Genomic DNA, 18,260 nt, shown 5'->3' with positions numbered 1-18,260 from the left:
CTTTGGGTTATTTCTTTACGGTTTGTTCACTTTCCTTTTCTGAGATTGGGTTGGTCTTCAGTTTCATAGATAAATAGCTTTTAATACTTTCTTTTTAAATGGAAGGAATTGTGATCTATAGATTCTTTTGACACTTTGTTTTCAGTATTCAGAAGTTCTGGGTAGTTTTCTTGCATGTGTCTTGTTTTTCTGAGAGACTTAAAATCCTTAGGTTGTCTCTTACATCCTTAAGTTGAAAGGAATTTCTTATGCTTGTATAGAGAACATGTTTTCTTTTAATGTTATGGCTTTTAGCTTCTCTTCTTCTAGATTGTCTTTCACTTCTGTGTATTTGAATCCCTAATCAGATATCCTCTTATTTCTTTGGTTAGACTTGCCATCAGATTCAAGTTCTTTTATTCTGCTGATTATTTCTGCTGTGTAGGCCATAATTTCTGCTTTCAAAATTCTCAGTTCTCTTTAAACCATTCAAGAACATGTGCTGCGATTCCATGTTCTCCTCAAAATCCACAGCTCTCTGTTGTTTGAGAGTATTTATTCAGATACCCAAACTCATTTACTAGATCTGGAGGCCATATTTCATTCTGCTATTAATATTTTCCCTTTTGGTTTAGCTGCTTATGCTCAAGGTCTTTCTCCTGAGATGTCCTGACTAATTCACCAGGTCTAGGTCTCTGCCTCAAATGTCTTTTGGGGGAAAGAATAGGCCCAGGTGGATTCTGGGCTCTATCCCTCAAGTTTGGGAGAGTTCCACATAGTCCCCTATACATGGTATCCTGCCTTTTTTTCCTTTGTTCTTCAGTTCCCTGGCTCTGGCAGAGTGCTGCCTTGCTAGTACTACTGCAGCCTGGGCTACTGGAGTTTGGATCTTTAAGGCTCTTGGGAATGAGCTCTATTTAAAGCCCAGACATGTCTTGTCCCTCTGCTCACCTGCAGAGATATTTTGCATCACAGAATGCCACCACCATGCTGGCTATTGAAGCCTCAGCAAATTTATGCAGGGTGAAGCTTGGATTTTCATGGTACTGAAAGGGAGCAAGGAGCATACTGGGTGTTGGGTCATATTTTTTTGCAAGCCCATGGCTTAGGTGGCTAGTACAGTTTTGCTGTGGGCAACGTAAATCAGGAAGGTGGGAGAGTGAGCAACAGTTAAGTTTTAGTTCATGGAGTTTTAACTTTGTTTTGGATGCCTGGTATCCCAAATCATAGAATCAGCTGAATTTGCTTCATTTTTGGCACACAATTTCTGTTTCAGAGAGGTTTGACAGATTGTGAGGATCTGAGAAAATGTCTAGGCTTCCCTCTTGGTCATGTGACCGATTACCTATTCTCAAAGAAGCTAGATAGTCACTAATCATTTCTTTATAACATACCCTAGAATTTTGCAGGGAATAAAACATCAAGCTTACAAGTTGGTAATTTGTAGCCTCTACTCTTTTCCTTTTTCCCTCAGTGAATATTTGCCCCACTCCAGTCCTGTGGCACCTCTCCATGATTTTTCAGACTGTTGATGCTAGCTTCATAATCACAACTGCCAGGTCTTCCAAGTTCACATGAGCTTAATAGCTTTAACTCATCAAGGAAGGTAGGTGCACTTTCTTATTATCTCTCTACTTGTCTTTGGTAATAGCTTCTACCATTTCCAGTCCCAAGAACCTTGTCCTTGGTAGAGAAAACAAGGGAAATAAGAGTTGAGTAGATCTGCCTTCTTTCCGTTATCTGATAATCATCATTCTATCTATCATGAATAGGCCGGCTCCATGCTTTGAGCCTCTTTTCCCCTATACGGATAGAAATTTCATCTCTTCTGCTGTCTCTAGATTTCCCCAGCCTCAGTTCATTCTGAGCTTTAGTACTCTTTAGCATTTTTTGATGGACTCATATCTGTGCCACAGACTTATATACATCTCCCAGTACCTGACTTGTTCCCATGTTCTGCAAAGGTTTAAAAAAATGTAAGTTGGCTGATGAGTTCCCCGTGCACCCACGTTTAGGCAACTTGTACTGTTTCATCATAATTGTTTCTGTTTCTGCTTTCAAAATTTCATTTTTGAGATCTTTCCATCTACCTTGGGCAGATTCTCCCAGCAGAATTTTAGTCCATCAACTGGTATGTATCTTCTCCCTGAACTCCTGGAAATCTGTTCTTCTAAATTCTAGGGTACTTGTCAAACTTTTTTTCCCCCTCTAATAATTCAATGGAATTGTCTACCTAAGAATCCTTTCACTTTTACCCTAGAAAACTTTTTTAAGTGAGGCTCATATACAGAAAAGGTGTTTCCTTCCATGCTTTTTGAACAAGGAAATTGTCATTAAGTCTCATGTCATTTATTGTTTGCTCTACTCTGGGTAGATATTTGTATCCAGCAGATGTCTCAAAGGTTGAAGTAACCCAAATCTCCTGTATTCTCCTTCACTGTTGGGCTTGTGATCAGTTTCCCATTTATCTATTTCCTCTTTCTTGTCCAGATGGTCTGTAGCAGATCATGACAATACTGTTGCTTTTTTGGCCTTTACTGATCTTCATCCAAATGCTTTCCCCTAAGCTTCCCAATGCTGAGTCCTGGAGTTCCTTCATGTGAGTATATCTTCTTAAGATAAAATAACACAATAATATTCTACTCTTTTAACATCCTGTTTATTTTGAATAAGGTCAACCCCTTTAGAGTCATATCCCAAGCAAGGGTTTCATTCTACCAAGTAGTTCACCTTGCATGCTACTGACATTTTACGCATTTTTGTAGACATCTGAGGCAGGGAGGTGGTACAGTGGATAGTGTTGGACTTGGCGTCAGGAAGACCTGTGTTCAAATCCTTCCTTGGTCACTTAGTAATTGTGTGACCCTAGGCAAGTCTCTTAACTTGTCAGCTTCATTTTTCTCATATGTAGAATGGGGATGATAATAGCATTTACTCATGAGGTTGTTGTGAGGATCTAAGAGATAATATGTAAAGTGCTTTGCAAAACTTAAACCACAATATAAAATGCTAGTTACAGCTATAGGCTGTGGATTTTATTGTAGTCTTTATCCTCAGATTTTGTCTCTTGTGAATTTCTGCACAGACAAGTCTTTTTCTATATTGTAACTATTCTTTATTTCCCTCTCTTCCCCTTCCTTTTCAGTTTAAAGCACTTGTGAATCCATTTGCTTAACTTTGGTCAATTTGTTAGGTACTCCTTCCCTGGCCAGGAGTGTCATTCATATGTGCTTAAGCCACGGTCTGTCCAGAATCCAAATATGACTTTCAGACACCATCTTTTTAACCAGCTCTTCACTTCCCCAATATGCTTCTTTCTTCTGAAGCTTCTAAGTATTCAGTTTTGCCCAAGAGTTTGTAATCTTCAGCAGTACTTTCTAGATCCCTTCTGGCAATACCATTTACAGACACATAAATTACCAGAAGAAGGTCGTCTTCATGTGGTTTGGTAAATGCTGGAAGATTCTTTGTCATGTCCTAGATCTATACCTCAGGAAGACTGCAAACTTCCCTCCTGTTATCAGATGTACTAATTATCCTTCAGGAAGTTGTCATTCAGTTATCCCTGCTCATCTTTTTCTTTCTCTAATTTTCACTGGGTGATCTCTCACTTAACCCTTATGGGTACACATTTTCTTCTTTCCTTGGAGGAAAAGAAATTGCTTCCTTCTCAGAGGGTCCACTCCCTCCTCTTTGGGAAGAGCCTCCTATCTGTTACAAAACAAATAAAGGCCAAGTATGCCATGCTGTTTAGGTATCACTAGAAGTGGGAAGCAGAATATGGACTTTTAAAAAGTGTAGTAGGGGATTAGGAAACTGCAGTGGTCACAACTGATGTTAGTGATGTCAACCACTGTTTCTGTATGATTTACATAAAAGGGACTCACCTGGTTTACAGCAGAACAGAAAGCATAGTGTATGTCTCTGTGATAGGACGTGGCTCTGATACTGCTTTTGGAAGACTTCCTAGGATTCTTTTTTTTTTTTTTTGGTGAGGCAATTGGGGTTAAGTGACCCTAGGACCCTATTTATGGCAGCATGGTGAATGAGTTCTTTTTATCTGTTTCTCCTAATGTAAAAGTTCCACGTTTTGTACTTCACCAACAAATAAAGCCATTCCTGCCATCTAAGCACTCTAAAGTATCAAATTACAAATTTTGAATAAAACACATACAAACAATTTGAATACACATCTTTCAGATTTAGTAGTCTTGAAAAACAACCAAAAGGAGTCAGATGTGGTTTTTAAAAGGATAGAGAAGAATTTGTACACAACTCTAGAGTAGACAGAGATCACTTACGTGGAATAGGGTATGCAAATCTGTCTGGGTGTTTCGTAATGAGTGTGTTTTTTATGTGTCTTCTTCCAACACCATGTGCACCTATTTCATAAAACAAAAAAGGATACTGACATTTATAAACTCAAAAAAAAAATCAAGAAAGTTTTGATCATTAAAACTAGCAGGTCAGTTAAGTCAAACTTACCCAGTAAGACTAGTGTTTTCCTTTTAAATGCTGGCAATTTTACTACTTCTTCATATGTAACAAGATCTAATTGATCAAACACTAAAAGGCAAAAATTCACGAAAAATGTTACTGAGTTAAAAGAATCCACATAAGCTTTATATATAAACCTTGCTATTTTACTATCAACATTATGGTAATGATAACAATTTTCTAAAAAATAGAAACAAATTATATTCAGATATATCTAAAATATGTATTTTACATATATTTACATGAGGTACTCAGAATTTAAGAAAATAGCCATTTAAGTCTTACAGGGAAAATGCTCATTTTTAGTTCTATGAAAATGTACCTTTAAAATCACTGACATCCAAAGATATGTTAAATACATGCACAGAAATCTGTTTCTTTGAAAGTCTTGCATGTTTCTCCATGCAATACTCATCAAATGACACAAATTTATTCAAGACTACATGCTGTTCAGTTTTTGCAATGGTAGAAAATTAGCAGTACTTTATAAAGAAAAAAAATCTACAGATAGTAACCAACATGAATACAGTATCAGCACATCTAACGTTAACTAAAAGTAGTTAAATGCCTCCTTTAGAAAATATTCTTCCTAGAGCATGATGAGAAATGAATGGAGAATCAATCTTCAACATACTGTTTTAAAACTATTAAGATGATAGCATGCAGGGTTTACTCTTAAATTTAAGAGAGACACTGTGCTAGTATTAAATTCCAAACGTGCATTTCACAACTACAATTTATAGGTATGAAATATTGTTTAAAAATTTTTTAAAATGGTCTAGTTAAACTTCTGAATGGTAGGACCTCATATATGAAGGGTGTAAGATGCTTCTCCTGGATATCACAATTTAATCTTTATATGTTCATATGAAAAGATGGTGGCAACTATTTCAATACAATAAACACTTTAAATTGAATTGAATTCAGTCATGTGGAAACAGACTGAAGGCCAAAACAACTTGAACTGGGCAAGTTTTGCACACTACGAGTTCTGTCATCAGTACATTTTGAAACGAAATACTTCTTTTAAAGAAATCTTTTTGAACCCTTTTTTTCTGTTGTGAAACCAATTTTAAATCATCATTTAAAGTATTGTAAAAGGGGATAACCACTACAGTTAAAGTTAAAATAATTCTACCTCCCACATCTATTTGAAAACTGATGAAAATTTTAGATTTCATTAGGGTCTATGGTGTCAATAATATTGTCTGCATCCTTGATAGTTCACAAAATGTACCAAGGAGTGAGGTTAAATTTTTCTTTTTTTTTTAAAAATTTTTTCTTTGATACAACCTGAATTTTGCACAAACACTTCATTTCTGAGTTGCTATTATTATTTTAACAGAATTCCAAGGAGTAAGAAAGGAACTAAGGATAATAGAGATGATTATATAGAAAAGCTTCTATTTAGTAAAAATCACATTGCCAAATGCAGACCTGGATTACAATTCTAATATTAGGTCTACCTCTAATAACTGGGCATCCTCCTCCTCAGAGCAAAACACTTTGAAAATGTAAGTTGTCAAAGTCTATGATACAATTTAGTGGGAACCTCAAACTTGGTGTCCAAGATATTTGAAAACAGGGGGAAAAAAAAACCCTTTGATGTTCTAAGGGTGTTAAGTTCATGGTAACTAGTGTTAATGCATTTTTTTTTTCTAATTATACCGTACTAGGAAGGTAGGGAGTCTCTGAAATCTTGCGTTTTAAAACAACTCAAAAGCTAGAAAGTTTCATGTGTTTATGATGCTGTCTGCACAAGACTCTTGAAAACAAAGGAGGTATTCTCTGTTATGAAGCTGTCTAGCAATATTTTAAGGGTGAGAGGAGCATAAAGAAGAGTTACAAAAGTAAGTCAGAGGGCTTAAAGTGCTATTTTGGGGCCTAGGGGCTCTAAGTAGTTTTCAGCCAAGAAAAGGCAGGACTTTGAAAGAAATATATTGACAGATAAAAGACTCGGCTTTGAAGGCAGAGAAGTCGAGGGGGAGGATCAGAAATCAGGACACCTCGATTCTAATTTCAGCATCTGGGACAATCTATTCTATGTACAGTACTGGCTAATTCACTTCACTTCTTTGGAAATTAATGGGGTGAACAAGACAATTTTTAAGGTTTCTGCCAACTCTCAAGCTCTAAGTTAATCAAGTGTAAAATATTTAAAATTATTTAATTAAGCCTATTATATATAATATAAAAGCCAGGTTTTCTGAATGGGTTAAACCAGTCCTTTTACTTTAGGTTTACTCTAATTCTGTCCTCTATTCAAAAGCCCATTTAAAACCACACAAATACACATACACACATATGCACAAATGTGTTAGATACCAACAAATAAACAGGTATGGTATATATTCGTGCCCTAACTACATACTAGCAGCAAGAGAAGGTTTTGCTCTGGTCTAAATGAGATCACCACATGGTTATAGGGTTTCAAAACAAATGAAAAAAAAGACTTTTAAGTACATAAAAGATACAAGGAATACAAGGAGAGCATTTAAGGACAGAACTTTTAAAGTTTCTGTCCTGCTAGCTGGTAAAGAAAGGAGTTATTAAAAGGAAATAGTAAGAAGCAAATAAAGAGGCATAGTCACTTGACGGGTTACTTACATGCACAGAGGCCATTGGGAGTAAGACAGCATGAAAAATGTACAGGGGTCATTGAGATATGGCTTGTATTATATTAGTAAAATAAAAAATATAATATGCACAAAATAAACTTTACCATGCAATATTCTAAACACAAGGCAAATAAATCACATTAAGAAATGATAAATGCATTTCAGTAAAAGTCTGGCAATACCCTGGTACACAGCAGTCAGTATTTCTAACTTGTTACGGTAGCAAGCAAAATTAAGCATTTCAGAAAAAGGTATTTTGAAAGGCTTACAATTTTTCTGAGAAGGAAGAAGTGAGAAGGGTTGAAATCGAAACATTAAAATATCACTGATAAGCTTCTAATATTCTTGAAAATAACTGAACTGGTGAAGAAAATCTCCTTTTTTAAATTCACATTAAAAGCCTGATCTGAAACTGACTTATTGGGAGTTCTAAGCACAGAGTGTCTTAGCAGATGGTCACTGCCTTTGCATAGCAAATGAGGTCTGTAATCTTTTTTGGTACTGGAGAAAGTACATTTGCTTTGAACATCAAATAATAATCAAATTCATTTCCAAGGCTTCAGAAATACTGTCCAATACAGTTTGCTCATAACATTACTAATGCCTGGCATGTTACTAAAAACCTACCCACTTCTTTTAAATATTTAATCATTTCCCAACTGACTCTTTTCCATAAGAAAACGATTTCTTGGTTTACTTGGGCAGCTTCTATTACTGATTCACACACTAATGTGTTTCTGAAATTAACTCTGGGTGCTCCAAAAGTGTTATGAATGCACACAAATTCAGAATCTGACACTGATGATTGGGGTCCCTTATTATTTGTATACAGGGAAAAAGTAAACGTCCTCTTTTAGTCTAGTGACCATCTCATTTAGTGGTGGTGGTGGTGGGGATAAACTACTAGCTGATGTCTCAAAAAGCTTCTGGAAAAAATAAAAACCACAGAAACCCACGTGAGTTTGGGCTTAAATTTTATTGGCAACCAGTTAATTCAGCAGGTTTAAATTCTGCTGCTGAAGAGTATGATGTTACTCATTCTCAAAGCATTTGCTAGGTTAATAACAGCTTTTTATATAGATGTCTTATTAGGATAAAGTTTAATATGTGCTAGAAGTCTCATTCTGCTAAGAACAGAACATCTGATACATTCTTGATCCGCCTTGTTGACATCATCATCTCTTGGAATGTTAAAGAATTAATGAGAATTTGGTCTCTGAATCTGTGGGATTAAATTATGAGCCACAAGGAAAAATTTGGTGGGAAAGAAAAAGACAGGAACTTTGGAAGAAAGTGATGACGTCCTTAGGCTTCCTAAGAAAAAAAGGGCAAGCATTATCAGGCCTACTCCTTTGAGTTTGGGAAGGCAGATTTCAGCAAATTCAGAGAAAAGACAGGCACAGTGACTATTTTATCCTGTTTATGTCTTGTTTGTACATGGTCATTTGCATGTTGTTGCCCTCACTAGACTCTGAATTCCTTAAGGGGAAGGACTGTTTGTTTTTTTTAATTTGGTCTGGCTTATGGTTAATAAATGCTTTTTGACTGAGAGCTAGACTCTAAGAGGGATGGTTCAAGAAGGCAGTGCAGTTTTAGAAGATACATTTATGACAATGCATTCAAAACATAGATCCTGAAAAGGAAGAAAGAGGTGATTCAACAGAAGACGCCAATGAGGTTGTGCAGAAAGCTTTTCAATGAGTTAAAAAAAAAAAGGACACTGAGATTTATGTCAGGAAGGGGAGAATTAATAAACCTCAGAGTCTGAGGTTTGTGGGAAAGAGTAAGAACAACACAAAGCTATCTTTAGAGGATTTTTTTTTTTAAAAGAAGGAATAGGTTCACTGTTTGGAGCAGATGCTGCAATGTTAACAGATGACAGAGAATAAGCAGAATTACTTGAGTCTATCTCGTTTCATCTTTTCTTTCAGAAAGAATGATCTTGGGGCAGCTAGGTGGTGCAGTAGATAGAGCACCAGACCAGGAGTCAAGAAGACCGGAGTTCAAATCCCAGCCTCAGATGCTTGACACATACTAGCTGTGTGACTCTGGGCAAGTCACTTAACCCCAACTGCGTCACCAAAAAAACTCCCCAAAACAAAAAAACAAACAGATAACCCCCCCCCCAACAAAAACAAAAAAACAAAAAAAACCCACAGAAAGAATGATCTTTAAATGGAAAGGTTAGAAAAAACATGGCTAAGATAAAATGAAGGCCCATAAAATACAAGGAGATGATAAGATGACATCTAATGGCTTTAAACGAGTTCTGATCCCCTGGTCCAGATGAACTATGTCTCAGGGTCCTGAAAGAATGAAGATGAGATTGCTGAGGCACTGCTGGTAACCTCAAAAAAACTATGGAAAACAAGGTGGATATTGGAAGACCAGAGACAAGAAAATGTAGCATTTTTCATAAAGAGGAAAAAAAAACTCTTTGAATTTTGAAAACCACAGACCAGTAAATTTGACATAGATCCCCAGAAAAATTCTAGAATGGATTAATAAGCAAATTGTATTTGAGTACTTACAAAGGAGAGAAGTGATCATCAAGAACCAGTATAAATTCTCTTACAACATTGAGAAAAATGAATTTTCTTCTTGTTAGATTAACAGATTAAGGGAAAATTATAGGCAGAAAGCAGTTGAATTTTAACAAGTCATTTGATAAAGTTTCTAATTGTATCTATGTGGATGAGAGAAACCTGGATTTCATGATATTCCTGTTAGATTCACAGATCGCTGAATAAATATGTTGATTAATAGGAACCTGGATGGAGTTCTTGAGTGGTATGCCACAGGTTTCTGTAGTTGGTTCTGGCCTATTCAACATTTAATCAATAATCTGATGAAACAGAAGACATGGATGGACTAGCCTAATATGCTGAATGGCAGAATCAATACTCTGAACTGGAATGCTAGGTCAATATTTAGAAATAAAAATTTAATGAAGACAAGATATAAATTTATGCATATTGGAAAAAATTCACTATATGTACAAGTATAGAACAGGAGAGACCTGTCTTAAACAGCAATTTTGAAATCCGGAGTTATGCTAAAACATATCTAGGGATTTAATTGATTACAAACTCAGTATAAGACAACAGTCTGACACAGTTGTCCAAAAAGTCAGATTAATCTTAGGCTGGATCAGTATAAGTACAGGATATAAGGGGATAACAACTGTCAGAGCATACCTAGAGTTATTATCTTCATTTTTAGATGACAGACATTTCAGGAAGGAATCGGACAAACTGGTATGCCCCTTGAGGAGGGTGTCAAGATGGTGAAATACCTCAAACTCATCTCTTCTGTGATGAGAAAACTTAGAGGGACATGACGGTTGGTCTCTTATATTTTAAAAAACTGTCATTTGGATGTGGTGGGGTTAGATGGCTTCTGAGGTCCTTTCTAGCAGTAGATCAATGATTTTATAAAATCCTAGAACATGGCTAAGATGGAACTATGTTTTATATGATTTTACATGCATGACTGATATATTGCTTGCCTTTTTAATGGGTGGGGGAGGGCCTGGAGGGAAGAAGAGAACTTAAGACTCAAAATTTAAAAAAAAAAGAATGTTAAAAAAATAAAAGAAAATCCTCAGCAAAGGAAGTCTCACACATGTATACCTCAAGACAACATAATGTTGAGTCTGGCTTTGAAGGTGTTCTTCTGTCACCATCTCACCTCCCTGAGGCTTATGGGAGTTTCATCTATTTTCAGGGATGAGGAAAGGTGTTTCCACTCTCTATCACGAAAACATCACTAGGGAGGAGGTTAGTGAAGAGGGGAAGGGGAACACAGGAGGAAGGGAAAGTTTCTGGCTGTTGTTTTATTTGTCTTTCATTAAAATAATGTTTCATAACTGTCAATAGAACACTCCAAATAATTTGAAAATTGTGGAGTTAAGATTTTTCAATCCATATTTAACAATTTCTTTTTTTTTCTTATAGCCCAGATTTGAGAACATTTAGTAATTTAATACTACACTCCATATACCCTTAATTTGTTTTGCATATATAACTGTGTGAACTGAGGTTGAATTGACAATAACTAGTAACTTCCTTGCTTTCTAAATTAATCACAATGCTATTTTAATCAAATTTTGCATTTAAATTGTTTTTAAGCATTACAATATAACTTTAAAAAACTGTTGATTTCAAAACTGCCCCTTGTGAACTGGTAAAAAAGTCTATGAAAATAGAGTCAAGAATAGATTTATCAATATCACTGGTAGCTTGAGTCAAGTATTTCACTGAAACAAACCGAGTTTTTTATGCTTTAGGACTCCAACTACTACTCCAATATTTAAAATGAAGAGAGATTAGATTACATTTATTCTGACTTGTAATATTGCTATCTAATATAAAGCAACTGAATCTAAGGCAGGAACGTCTGCTCTGTCTGCAGCACCTACATATAATTATATTATCAGGAAAACTCACATACTTAGCATAAGGTAGGGGCTTAACAAATGGTGAACTGAATTATTGAAAATAAAAATCAATGCAAGGTAGCTAAAGTGAAGGAAAAAAGCTTCAAATTTCAAATTAAATTATGAAGGCATACCTATTACACATGTTATTCCCAATGGCCATTGTTAATTTCTTAGTAAGAAATAAATTCTTAAGAGTTCTTAAAAATTTTCCTTGCTGAATAAGTATTACAGGAACACCATATTATATTTGAACAGAGCACAATACAGTCCATATTCCATTAAGTGCCAGAAACACTGTATTCTTTCTATATGGAAAAAAGATTATTGGATTCACTTAGGTTTTACTGTTATACATTTAATATGTAGGACAATTTCTGAAACCTTGGGGAAAAAATCTTATGTCAACATCAATTTCTCATAACAATTTCCTTATGAGAAAGGGTTACTAATCCACAAGTACTGAAAATAAAATAAATTCCATTCTTTATGTCATTTTGCATTTTCTTTTAGGTGAATCTATATTCTTTCATTGTAATGAGAATTCAATCATTGTGCTACAATCAAACACATATTTGTTTTAGTTGAAAATCTGGACACATATGTAAGTCTAAAAAGTTGAATGTTTCATATAATCCCATATAATAGACAACTACTATAGTGAAGGGAAGGCTTGGAAAGTACTCTAGTGTTTCTTAAAACAATGAAAGACTACAGAAAAACAAGTCAACTTATATAATCTGCTTAAAAGAAGTCACACCTGCTCAATCCTCTTTCAAAATGGAAACCAAACTTTCTGGGGTATAGGACTGAACACTGTGGATCTCACTTTCTCTCATATACAGTAAGTACTTCAACAAAATCAAAGGACAAGAATGACAGAAGAGCCAGGGGCTGGGAATCTGAAAGAATGGCTTCATTGGAGGGAATATTTCCAGGAAGAGGGTTAATCTGAAAGGAAGTATTCAGGCTACTCCACTTATCTGGCTGTGGTACAGTTTCACTAATATTCACAAAGAAATGTGACTAATTGCTGTGACACCCCCTTACACAAAGTGGTATTTTTGTTGTTCAGTGAAGATAAATGTGACTTTTCCACGTAACTGGAAAATATAAGTGGACACAAAGTTTTCTGAAAAATGGCTTAACATCCAACATAAGGCATTTTAGTTATCTGGGCGGGGATTTAAAAATTGTATTTAATCTGGATAAAGTGACATTTGACACAAGTTTAGTGATAGCTACATTCTTTCCTACCTGCGTTGTGCTTTGCTAAATATTTGTCTTTGTATTGTTTCTTCTTCTTTCCAAACCAAGTACAGCTAGCTTGCTGCTCCTGTTTGGTCTTCTCCATGGCAATACAAGCTACTCTCCTGGCACAGAAAGAGAAAGAAAAAGACATTATTTAAGGGGTATATGATATGCTGGTATGTATTTTCTGTGTAAAATAAAATAAAAACAAAAAATCATTTAGTCATACAATTAAATTATCTTACCTATAGTTTAAATAACTCCAAAATAATTTAGAAGGCATAAGATGTATTCTATGGAAGTTTCCTAAATATGTTTTCAGCTTAGGCTAATATTAAAACAAGCGTGAATTTCTTTTGGAAGAGAAGGCACAAAGTAGGTATTTTAACATGAGGAATCACACATGATTTGGAATAAAGATTTTCTGTAACTTACCCATGAAGTGGATAACTGTCAATTGACTATTCTGTTTAGAGTTTTTGGCAGGTTAACATGTGGTTGATGCCTACATATAGACATTCTAGTAGGCATTAATATTTTTTCCACATATTAAATTTGTGGGACCAACTGCATTTCAGCAAAACCTGAAGTATTACATATTTAATTGAAGGACTGGGCAAACCTTATAGTGCCATCATCCATGCAGGGTCCTATAAGTTATTACTAGAATATGGCTCATGCAAGTTTTCAGTTCTTGAGTCCTTTCAAAAATCAGATTTAGATCCCAGAAGAAATTGGTTCACACCTCCACGTTTCCAAAGTACTGTATGGTTTGAGTTTAGACTATCTTTTAACATGGGATGCCTTTATAAAATGGGATCCTTTGAAAGAAAAACATACACAAGGACATACTTAAAAACAACAATTACGGCCCACGGTCACTTGGTCTTAACAGGGAAACTGAATTCTGGCTCAGCAGGTTATAGTTATGCTCATTATATAATTAGTAATTTTTACAGTCCATTTGTATTGAAAATAAGAATACTCATACATGAATCTTCTCTATAATATACCACCCCCCAAGGTTTTATTGTACAAAATGTATAACATTTATGCTCTAATAGAACTTCCAGTGGCGAAGTGTTTTTTTTTTTACTTAGTGTCATTGTCAAAAACTGTTCTTCCTTCTTCCTTAATTATTCTTTAAACTCTACCTCAAAAGCAGACATGTTAGCAGTGTCCAAAGAGGTTTTGTCTAAGGCTTTAGGAAAAAAAGATTTAATGCAACTGTAAACTATTATCATTAATGAAAATAGTTATCAGGCCTCTTAAAAACAGCTATAACATTGTTTAGGTGAATGATCTGATTGGCAGAAAAATGTTTGGAGTTTCAGAATGCTTTAATATTGTGCTTATAATATGATGTTTTTGAAAAACTTCATGAATATGGGTAGCGGTAATATGACTAACACTCGTAATTAGAAACCATGTTTCTAGATACCATGTTCATGATTTCATTTATATTCTTGCAAGTGCAGCTGCTAAAAATGCCACTATGTTTGACTATGAAAAGTCTTTAAGGGGAGATTCACATTACAGAGAAAGTGAAGAGTTGTTTAATTATCTGGGAACTACATATCATCAAATGAACCAACTCATCAAAAAATGACTGAGTACTCTCCAGATCTGTGAACAGACTTGGAGCAAGAAGAGCTGGAGATGATTAAAGAGTTAGGGACAGACCTCTTTGCAACAGCTTAACCATGGCCATACAATTCTCCTAAGCAAGTCCTAAGAGGTTTGAAATTTTTTTAGGACACTGAAACTGAGAAACACTAAATTATCTCTTTATTTGCAACTTATTGAATGAGTACAGCAGGACAAATGCAAGTAAAGCTAGTAGTATTTTCCAAAGACACATTAGCTAGGTAATATGTACTACATAAGCAGAGAACAATGGTAATAACAGACTGTATGTGCAGTCTGCATCATACACTGTCAGCCTTCTTTCTGCAAAGGTTCAGAATACATAAAAACTAAAAATTCACTTTGTTTATCCAGTTCTTTACCGTCTATAATTTTAACACTTTTCAATACAAAATACATTTTTGAGAAAACTGATAAGCACAAAGAAAATAATTTTGATTATCCCGAATGCAAAATATATTTTAAGCCTAAACATTTTGAATGACCTAAACTCAATGAATATGCAGTTTTTAATGAGGGGGAACAGGAAGGGGAAGCAGTGTATAATTTAAGGGTCCATAATAAGTGGTCAAAAAATTTTAAGACAGTCATAAAAATGATAAATTCTCCAATTCATCTGTAAGAGACTGATATGATGCTGCAGATCTGGATTCCTTAAATTCCTAACCTGAGACTTTTTTGGCCAGTGAGGCAAAAGTACATATAACCAAACATGTTATATGAAAAATTAAATTTATAAATGGGGCCAAAAGTGAAACAAAAGACTTTCTTGGAACAGAAAACAAAAGCATACCATTCTTGAAGTTCAGGAGAAGGAATGAGACCTGCGGTACCGTTTTTGGAGTTCTCCAGTTTACCCTGCCACCAATTGTGGTCATCCTTACTAATAATCTGAATTATGTCACCGACTCTAAATCGGATACCAGCTTCCTTGCAGGGGATGAGGTCATCCTTCGCTGGGTCATATTCAAATTGTGCTCTTACATAGATCTACAAAAGAAGAATTTGTAAGAAAGGGTGCCGTAGCATATTCTTCTAGCAACCACATAACACTTAAAAAAAACAAACAAAAACTAAAAGATGAAAGCAAAAATGACAGATGAAAATGAAGAACAGAAAACATCTAAAGCCAGAAATTAAATGACACTATTGTAATATGGATGATCAGGACCTGTTTACCCTTATTACATTATCTTTAATACCTAAAGGTTTTAAAACTTGCAAATATAAATTTTTTCAGTTTAATGCTGCTAATATGCTTTCTAAGCATTTAACTCTTCAGGGTTAATGAAAGCTTTCTTTTATTGAAAATTTGATTTATGCATTACCTTAACAGAATAAGTCAAATTATGGGGAAAAGTTTTTAAATGCTTAGATGGATTTTTAATGTTTACCATTAAACCTGCCATTTTTAAGCCTAAATATATTTTAACGATACTAATATTAAAGCAAATGATAACACTCCTTAGAAATATTCACTTTACCCTTACGCTCTGACGTTCAACTCATTCTACACAGTAGCAGGAATTGTAGGCTATAACCACATCAGAACTGGAAGTGTCTCCAAATACTAAAGTTAAACATAAATACAATTCAAGGTGCAGTTCCTTTGCTTTTTTGGTGGGTAGACAGATTGTTCTTAGTTATCTCTTTTTTTGATGTTCCCATTCAGCCCCTAAAAGCATCCCTTCGGCTACACCGCTTGAGAGCTGAGTTTCTGATGCAGGGAGAAACTATGGAAGGTAGCACGATACTGTGGAAAATGGGACTGACATGGAGTGCTAATTCTAATTCTGGATCCTGAATCTGCAACTAATCACCTTGGATAAGTCATTTACCCTCCTTGAGCCTTGATTTCATTATCTGTAAAAAGAAGGTGTTGCATTGTATTACTTCTAAGGGGATCACGGGGTGGGTTTATCTAGTGAACATTGTTAAATCAAGTAGACAACATACATGGGCAGCATTTTAGAAACAGAAAAATGTATAAGGAATTTTTGTTGTTATTTAGTCGTGTCCAACTCTTCATGACCCCATCTTGGCAACGATATTAGAGTGGTTTGCCATTTTCTTCCTCAGCTCATTTCACAGATATCTGAGGAACTGAAGGAAACAGGGTTAAGTGACTTGCCTAGGGTCACACAGTTAGTAATTGTGTCTGAGGCTAGTTTTGAACTCAGGAAGATGAGTCTTCCTGACTCCAGGCTCAGTGCTTTATTCACTGTGACACCTAGCTGCCCTAACCATTGTTAATATGGTTGGCGTATGATGTGCAATGACAACTTTTCCCTAGGGATGTTAAAATGCAAGTACTTCAAGTTAGGTAACACACTACTTAGAAAAGGAATTAATTAGAAAAATAAATTCTGGGAGTTGAGTATTGATAAAATTTCTGTTTCAGGATACTTTACTAAGGGGTCAATTTCAGAGCATTTTGTTAAGAAGATGAAGTCTTTAAGATAAAATATTTACATGATTATGCCATGGGTGAAATGTCAGTTTTCAATTCATGTGAAACATTTGTATAATTCCATTATTTATTATTAAATCTCAAATGAAAATCCATCAAAGCTGTAACTTGGGTAACGACACCAAAATGTTAATGGTTAGTCACTGTAAAACCAATCTGACTATTTCGTGATTTTAAAAGTTTGCTTCTCAGAAGTTCAGCCTCTAAAAATAGCCACTCCATATCTATACTTAAAACCCTGTGTTCCTTTAAGTACTGGCAATTGGAGAATGGTTTTCCTGGTGGTAAGCACTAGGAACAGCATATTTTGGGCATTTGTCATGATTGTAAAACTGTTAAGGAAGACAATTTTGAATCTTTGCCCTGCTGACTCTGGCCTAGAACAGAAGCTAGGATGTCTGAATTCTTGATTTTACTTTCTATTTCCAAAGGGCTTTTAAAACCCTCTTTTAAACCTAAGAAAACAACTTTCAGGTTTCAATCAATGAATGCTTTAACAACTTCCTCCACTTAGTGCTTTCAGTATTATACACTACTTACCCCTAGCTTTAAACAAAGCATTTAGTTTCATTTCTACCTCAAAAATCAATATACAAGGCTGAATTCTTAATCAGAAATACCAAATGTCAGGTTGAAATTACAATAACGATCACAGTTACATACATGTACGTAAAAAAACTCATGTAAAGAATTAGTCATGTATAATGTGTTAAAATGAAATGACACCAGCTTTTAAAGCTTCAATGTTATAGACCAATATGCAAAGGATATGGGATGGAAAAGAATAAGAAGGGACTGGCTATTAGCAACTAAGTTTAGAAAAGTTTCTACAGAGGATGTCTATTCACCTGTCGTCCTTTTGGTTGGGTAGTTGATGGCAAGTCCTGTAGAATAAAGCCAACCCAGGTGAAAATTTTTCATTTTACTTTTCAAGAGCACAAGGCAATTTGTGTGTTCTGTTAGTTATAAAATGGTAAAACACAAGCTAGATTTATATTTTAAATATGAAGTATTTCTCAGAAACACTTTATTTAATGAAGAAATAAAACCCAGGCCATTTAGCAGCAAGCTTGAAGAAAGCAGGTAAGTTTAAGCAGACAGAAAATGTGCTTTTAGGAAAAATTCACAATCTTCAACACAAAAGCACCTGCAACTGAAATTCCACCTCCCCCCTTTAAATAAAAATTAAAAAAAAAAAGAAATAAAAGAAAAGATTATTGCCCTTTTCAACTCAGAAATGGTAATCTATTGGAGTTTAAGAAAATTCATTACACTGATTTTATAATCTGAAAGGTGTTAAATATTAGATGTGTCATAAATTATTGCACAGCCTATATCTATTTTGAAAGTTCAAAAAAAG

The 18,260-nt window shown here is 35.0% G+C and overlaps 1 protein-coding gene across 11 annotated transcripts in view; it reads right to left on the bottom strand.

The window, feature by feature from the left end:
• The window catches only part of CASK (calcium/calmodulin dependent serine protein kinase), a 379,925-nt gene that overhangs the window by 20,304 nt on the left and 341,361 nt on the right, over positions 1-18,260 (bottom strand). For 7 of the 11 annotated variants that reach the window (XM_020967084.2, XM_020967090.2, XM_020967085.2 and 4 more), the window contains 5 exons: positions 17,749-17,784; positions 15,224-15,420; positions 12,790-12,905; positions 4,465-4,545; positions 4,281-4,361 (listed from right to left, as the gene is read on the bottom strand). In XM_020967084.2, the coding sequence (XP_020822743.1) occupies positions 4,281-4,361; positions 4,465-4,545; positions 12,790-12,905; positions 15,224-15,420; positions 17,749-17,784 (511 nt within the window). The remainder of the gene's footprint in view (positions 1-4,280; positions 4,362-4,464; positions 4,546-12,789; positions 12,906-15,223; positions 15,421-17,748; positions 17,785-18,260) is intronic. The other 4 variants (XM_020967088.2, XM_020967093.2, XM_020967089.2 and 1 more) reach the window with 1 other exon arrangement.

This window comes from Phascolarctos cinereus, unplaced genomic scaffold (assembly GCF_003287225.1).
Source record: "Phascolarctos cinereus isolate Bilbo 61053 unplaced genomic scaffold, phaCin_HiC Scaffold_726;HRSCAF=1367, whole genome shotgun sequence".
NCBI classification, from domain to species: domain Eukaryota; kingdom Metazoa; phylum Chordata; class Mammalia; order Diprotodontia; family Phascolarctidae; genus Phascolarctos; species Phascolarctos cinereus.
This window is presented reverse-complemented; position numbering and strand designations above follow the sequence as displayed.